General features: G+C 40.4%; 1 protein-coding gene across 7 annotated transcripts in view; it reads left to right on the top strand.

The window, feature by feature from the left end:
* KNG1 (kininogen 1) overlaps positions 1 to 7,400 on the top strand; it is a 25,726-nt gene that overhangs the window by 12,418 nt on the left and 5,908 nt on the right. For all 7 annotated transcript variants that reach the window (XR_002774103.1, XR_002774104.1, XM_012806915.2 and 4 more), the window contains 2 exons: positions 3,479 to 3,563; positions 4,819 to 4,991. Coding sequence is in view for 5 of the 7 variants with exons in the window: in XM_012806915.2 (XP_012662369.1) it covers positions 3,479 to 3,563; positions 4,819 to 4,991 (258 nt within the window). In the remaining 2 variants the exon portion in view is untranslated. The remainder of the gene's footprint in view (positions 1 to 3,478; positions 3,564 to 4,818; positions 4,992 to 7,400) is intronic.

Here is a 7,400-nt window from a genome sequence, read left to right as displayed (position 1 = left end):
TGGGAGGCTGAGGCAAGAGAATCACTTAAGCCCAAGAGTTTGAGGTTGCTGTGAGCTGTGACACTACAGCACTCTACTGAGGGTGACATAGTAAGACTCTGTCTCAAAAAAAAAAAACAACTCATAGTGATCCACATAAGTACATCCTGACTCTATCCTTTAGTGGCGCTTCCTAGGATGCTATCTTGTTAGCGGAGTGAAAATTATGTTAAAATGTTATATATCAAGCTGGCAGTGGCTAGTGAATGTCAATATGGCTAAGACATGATGCCTTCCTAGGGATATTTGCATTTGTGCAGATGATGTTTTAACCAAGGGATTGCTACAAGTCCTTTAATCTAGTAATTCTGCTTCTAACTCTATTATATGAAAAATCCAGACCACAAGATATTAATTTCAGTGTTGTTTTTTAATAGGAAAATACTGTAAATAAATTTTTTTTTTTTGAGACAGAGTCTCACTATGTCACCCTTGGTATCACAGCTCACAGCAACCTCAAACTCTTGGGCTTAGGCTATTCTCTTGCCTCAGCCTCCCAAGTAGCTGGGACTACAGCCACCCACCACAACATCCAGTTTTTTTTGTTGCAGTTGTCATTGTTGTTTAGCTGGCCTAGGCCGTGTTGGGTGCATATGGTTAGTGCCATAACCACTATACTACAGGTGCTGAGCCTGTAAATAAATTATTTATGAGACATTAGGAAACAGTTAAGTAAATTTCAGTGTATCCATATAGTGCAATATGATACAGCTATCAGAAATTTTTATAGCATTTTTAGTGACATAGTAAAATAGTTATAATATGTTAAGTAAAAAACGAAATCCAGGACACAAAACTATACATATTTATTCAAGTATGTAAAGCAAATATTAAAAGTAATGAAAAATATGTTAAAATACAGAGTATAGTTAACTTTCAGTTATGGAAGCTTTTCTTGACTCTGTACTTTGAAAAACTTCTCAATACATCTCAAGTTTTCTAATTGAGTATGTTAATATGTCATAACTGGAGAAAAAGTTAAAACGGACACTATCGAGAGAATGAAAAGACAATCCACAGAATGAAAGAAAATATATGCAAATCATGTATCTGATAAGGGTTTAGTATGAAGACAATATAAAGAACCTCTTTTGTCTGCAAAATAATAAATATTGGACAGTATATGAGGAAATAAACTTTTATACATTCCTGGTAGGAATGTAAATTGGCATAGCTACTATGGAAAATAATTTGTGAATTCCTGAAAAGGTTAGGGCTTTTTCTTGGATAAGGAAAAAATAAAAGACAAAATAACAAAAAATGAGAATTCTATATAATATTGCCAGAACAGTCACAGTTAATTCATGGCTTTATATGATTTCATAGTTTAAAAACAGAGGCAAGGCCATGCTGGTGGCTTATGCCTATAATCTCAGCACTCTGGGAGGCTGAAGTAGGTAGATTGCCTGAGCTCAGGAGTTCAAGACCAGTCTGAGCCAGAGTGGGACCCTGTCTCTAAAAATAGCTGGGCATTGTAGTGGGTGCGTATAGTCCTAGCTACTTGAGAAGCTGAGGCAAGAGGATCACTTGAGTCCAAGAGTTTGAGGTTGCTGTGAGCTGTGACACCACAGTACTCAACCAAGGGTGACAAAGTGAAACTGTGTCTCAAAAAATAAAAAAATAAAAAAGTAAAATAAATATAAACAGAAGCAAACAAACAAACAAAAAACCCCACCTCTAGATCTCAATAAATTTAGGGGGAAAAGGCTCGGCGCCTATAGCTCAACCGGCTAAGGCGCCAGCCACGTACACCTAAGGTGGCGGGTTCGAATCCCCAGCCCGGACCCGCCAAACAACAATGACGGCTGCAACCAAAAAATAGCCGGGCGTTGTGGTGGGCGCCTGTGGTCCCAGCTACTTGGGAGGCGGAGGCTTGAGCCCAGGAGTTGGAGGTTGCTGTGAGCTGTAATGCCACGGCACTCTGCCCAGGGGGACAGCTTGAGGCTCTGTCTCCAAAAAAAAAAAAAAAAATTTAGGGGGAAAAAAAGAATAATAAACAATGAAAGCAAGGAGGAGGAGGAAGGAAACAATAAAGTTAAAAGCAAAACTGATAAAATAGAAAATAGAAAGCACTAGTGTTAATAAAAGCATCCAAGTAATCCTTCCTGGAGTAAGAAAAAAAATCAAATGCATAAAAGAGGCCACATAGTAAAGCATTCAGAAAAGTATAAAAATGTAACAGAATATTATGAACAAGTACATGCTAATTCCACTTATAAGTATAGATGTAGAATTCTTAAATAAACTAGGAATAGAACACAAATGCATACTTAAGGAATGATTAACAATACACAAATAGAGCTGAGTCTAAGAATCTAGAGATTACCATTAGGAAAGCTGTTAAAAAAGCCAACAGATTAGATTGGGAAAACATGATGCAGTATCTTAATATATATTCTAGGCCAGGCGAGGTGGCTCACTCCTGTAAGCCTAGCACTCTAGGAGGCTGAGGTGGGTGGATTGCTTGAGCTGAGGAATTCCAAGATGGTGCCACGAGCCTGTAGTCCCAGCTACTAAGAAGGCTGAGGCAAGAGGATTGCTCAAGCCCAAGAGTCTGAGGCTGTGAGCTATGCCACCACAGTACTCTACTAAGGGCTCTATCTCAAAAAAAAAAAAAAAAAAAAGGTTATATATATATATATATATATATATTCGAAAACATTTGCTAAGTTCAACACCCATTCCTTAGTTAAAAGAAATGAAAAACTCCTTCAAGAGCATCTGAGGCCAGGCATAGTGGCTTACCCCTATAATCCTAGCTCTCTGGAAGGTGAAAAGGGTGGATTGCTTGAGCTCAGAACCAGCAAGACCGAGACCCTCATCTCTACCAAACTAAAAAATTTAGGCATGGTGACCCACACCTTTAGTCCCAGCTATTTGGGAGGCTGAGGCAAGAGGATGATTGCTTGAGCCCAGGAATTTGAGGTTGCTATGAGCTATGTCCCCCCTTGAGACAGAAAGGTGACCTTTGGGACACCCTATCAATAGAGAGGCATACCACTAGAGAGGCATACTTTTTTTTGACTAAAAAGACTAAATATAATACATATGCCCAGTCTCCTCATATTAATTTAGAAACATAATGTAACTAAAAGCAATATGATACTGAAAGTTTTTCTTACAAACTTATCCTAAGGTTGGTTTTGAAGACACTAATGTTAGAATAATAAACTACATACTTAAACTTAATATGTGGCTATGGCTGATAAAATATGGTAGAGTTAGTGCAAAAATAAAGAACAGATCTTTTGTAAGAAACTATCATGGGATAAAGTTTGACACACATTTATTTATAACTATCTTATTTTATCTTTTGTTTCATTTTTATTGTACACTGTATTTTAGAAAGTAGACATTCTATTTTTCAATTTTACTTGCTGTTTCAAGATTCTAAAAAATTGTATTTAATGTATGAACTTCTATGCTTTTTGAAAACCAGGAGATTGGCGAATGTACAGATAACGCCTACATGGATACTCAGCTACGAATCGCTTCCTTCTCACAAGACTGTGAAATTTATCCAGGTGAGGGATAACACATATTGACACCCAGCAGTGGGATAGTAGTTCCAGACAATTGGCTGGGTCTTTTCAGATAAATTACGCGTAGGTTCCCATGATATGCCACAAAGTCTGTGTAGCTTACAGACCTTGATGAAAACATTGTACCCCTTCCTTGCTGGCTGATGCTGCCCTGCAAGTGGCCAGGAGTTACAATGACAGAGGGAAAATTTATGTTCCCTGGGCAAAGCTGGCCTTTGGGTGCAATGCCAGCTGGCCTTCCTTGTGTACAAGCTGTCCTTAAGTCAAGTGTTGTAAGTCCCAGAATAAAACTCTTTCAGTTAAAGGTTTTTTGGTCTGCATGGTTTAATGGGGGTGGTGGTGGTGAAGATAGTGTGAGTTTCTGATCAAGTGAGTATTTCTTTTATCAAGAGTTGGCTTTTCTTCTACTTGGAAAACAGCTGTATACATTCCATGATGAGAAGCCTTACTGAAGCTACCTGTTCACCAGAGCCACATGACTTAAAATTTTCCCGTTAGAGAGTCATTCCTTTATTTGTTTTCTTTTTTCTTTTTGTTAAAGCCAGTCATATTTAGCAGGGGGGGTTAAATAACAACTTTTGTGACACTAATGTTAACAAGCTCTGATAACCCACTACCATCGGACCAGTGGAGAGTCATTTCTTTAAATTAGGTATTGAGGCTCGGCTCCTGTGGCTCAAGTGGCTAAGGCGTCAGCCACATACACCTAAGGTGGCAGGTTTGAATCCAGCCTGGGCTCTCCAAACAACAATGATGGCTGCAACCAAAAAAATAGCTGGGCATTGTGGTGGGTGCCTGTGGTCCCAGCTACTTGGGAGGCTGAGGCAGGAGACTCACTTGAGCCCAGGAGTTGGAGGTTGCTGTGAGCTGTGATGCCACCACACTCTATCCAGGGTGACAGCTTGAGGCTCTGTCTCAAAAAATAAAGAAAGAAAGAAAGAAATTAGGCATTGCTTTTTAAAGTTTCCATCAAAAATGCAATATTTCAGGACAAGTGTAGCTTGTTGATTGAGTCAGTACCATGTTCCCTACAGACACTGGGCTTGAGGAGGAGTAAAAGAGAGGCAGGAAGTGAAGGTCACACAGACGACTTTCCCTCACTCACACTAGATGTGGGCCACCTACCACATGGTCCTCCCTCTCTAAATGTGGATCTTTTAGGGGTCTTGTGCGGGAGAGGAACTGGGTAAGGCTGCTCCTTCAGTGTACATGCTAACTTAAAAACTGGTTCTTTCAGCGGAAGATTTTGTACAGCCACCTGTCAAGATTTGTCCTGGCTGCCCTAGGGATATACCTGTCAACAGCCCAGACCTGGAGGAGCCACTGACTCATTCCATTGCAAAGCTTAATGCAGAGAATAACGGAACTTTCTATTTTAAGATTGACACAGTGACAAAAGCAACAGTGCAGGTCTGTAAGTTACGCTACAAAAACAGTGAGACTATAGCCTGAGTGCAAATTGCTTACTGATTTGCCACTGATCTTGGCTCTGGATTGAGAAACAGTATACTTGGTAACAGGTTTTGGTAACAGGCTCCTGGCATGCTTAATGTGTGATCTTGGGCAAGTGTCTTAGGACACGTCTCTGTGTTTCTACTGTAAAGTACCGAGGTGAAGATCAAATAAGGTAATGTTTATAAAGCCCCAGCCACATATGCCAGAGTTGGCAAGTTGGAATCTAGCCCGGGCCTGCCAAACTGCAACCAAAAAATAGCCGGGTGTTGTGGCAGGTGCCTGTAGTCCCAGCTACTTGGGAGGTGGAGGCAAGAGAATCGCTTAAGCCCAGGAGTTGAAGGTTGCTGTGAGCTGTGATGCCACGGCACTCTACCCAGAGCAACAGCTTGGGCCTCTGCCTCAAAAAAAAAGTAGTGTGTGTTAAATAACTTTCCAAACTATATAATCACTTTCCATTATATAGTTAATGAAATCCAGGGCTAAGAACAGCAAGACTTACTCTGTGCCTTTCTAGACTCATTTCTCATTGTTCTATCACTTAATGCCTTGGGCCCAGCCACATCAGTCGACCCAGACCCACCGTTGCCCAGACCACACACTCTCTTACCTCCAGGTCCTTTCTCTCCCTGTTCCCTTTGCCTGGGATTCCCTACTCTCTCAGTAGAAGATAAAGAGTGCCCTGGTTTGGGCATTCACCATTCACATGTACCCTGAGTGACTGAGTCTTTCAAACTTTCTAAGCTTCTGTGGCCCCCTCTGGAAAATGACTAGCTGGAGCAGAAGTTCCTGTCAACTCACAGTCTGTGATCAACGTATTCATGAACCCAATAGAGACTAAAACTGAGTCTCTAGCTAAAGTCTCAAAGCTAAAGAAAAATAATCAAAATAGAATCAAATTGTTACAGTAAGCCAACATAATCTTCAAAATCTGGTGAGAAAATTATCACTAAAATGTTCATACTTTGGGCTCAGTAATTGAATTTCTAGGAGTCTATATAAAATGATACCGCTATAGTTTTAATTTTAAGAGGAAAAGATAGTAAACTGTCAAAATGATTGATAATATGCAAATGATTAGATAATGCCTGGCATATCTTTACAATCACATGTTAAACAGCAATTTAAAAGTATCCTTGGCTCGGCGCCCATAACACAGTGCCAGCCACATACATCATAGTTATAGCACCAGCCACAGACACCCAGAGTGGCAAGTTTAAACCAGTCCAGGCCAGCTAAACCACAATGACAACTGCAAAAAAAAAAAAAATACCTGGGCGTTGTGGTGGGAGCCTGTAGTCCCAGCTATTTGGGAGGCTGAGGCAAGAGAATCTCTTAAGCCCAAGAGTTTGAGGTTGCTGTGAGCTGTGACATCACGGCTCTCTACCAAACGGTGACATAGTGAGACTCTGTCTCAAAATAAATAAATAAATAAAAATAAAATAAAAGTATCCTTCTCAATGTGGGAAGTGTCTTTTGTTAAATATTCAATGAAAAAGGGGGCCATAAAATTGAATATATGTTATGTTTTCAATTATGTTATAAAGAAAAACCTGTACTTTTCAACAAAACTGCAAAGAAACAGGACCCAGTGTGGTGGCTCATGCCTGTAATCCTAGCACTCTGGGAGGCTGGGGTGGGTGGATTGCTTGAGATTAGAAGTTTGAGACCAGCCTGAGCAAGAGTGAGCCCTCATCTCTACTAAAAACAGAAAGACTAGCCAGGCGCGGTGGTGGGTACCTTTAGTCCCGCTACTTAGAAGGCTGAAGCATGAGGATCCCTTGAGCCCAAGAGTTTGAAGTTGCTGTGAACTATGATAATACCATGGCACTCTACCCTGGATGACATAGTGAGTGAGACTTTGTCTCAAAATAAATAAAATAAAAAATTTAACTATACTTAGCAAAACAATGACAGAAAAGGTAAGGTAAGAGTTTTGTTCTTCTTATGACTTTCCTCTCCCCATCCATACCCCATCCTTGCTTTTAAAAAACAAAGAAAAAAATAGCTCAGCACCCATAGCACAGTAGTTATGGCACCAGCCACATACACCAAGGCTGGCAGGTTCAAACCTGGCCTGGGCCAGTTAAACAACAATGACAAATGCAACAAAAAATAGCCAGGCATTGTGGCAGGTGCCTATAGTCCCAGCTACTTGGGAGACTGAAGAAAGAGAATTGCTTAAGCCCAAGAGTTTGAGGTTGCTGTGAGCTGTGACACCATAGCACTTTACCCAGGGCAACGTCATGAGACTCTGTCTCAAAACAACAACAACAACAAAACATAAAGAAATAGAGAAGGCTGTTTAATTTGCTTTCCCCCAAACAGGATTACATTATCACCCTACAACTTCCTTTTTTCTTTTTT

The sequence above is a fragment of the Otolemur garnettii genome, unplaced genomic scaffold (genome assembly GCF_000181295.1).
Source record: "Otolemur garnettii isolate 467f Iridium unplaced genomic scaffold, OtoGar3 scaffold00060, whole genome shotgun sequence".
NCBI classification, from domain to species: domain Eukaryota; kingdom Metazoa; phylum Chordata; class Mammalia; order Primates; family Galagidae; genus Otolemur; species Otolemur garnettii.
Note: the sequence above shows the minus strand (reverse complement) of the source record. Positions and strands in the feature narration are given on the sequence as shown.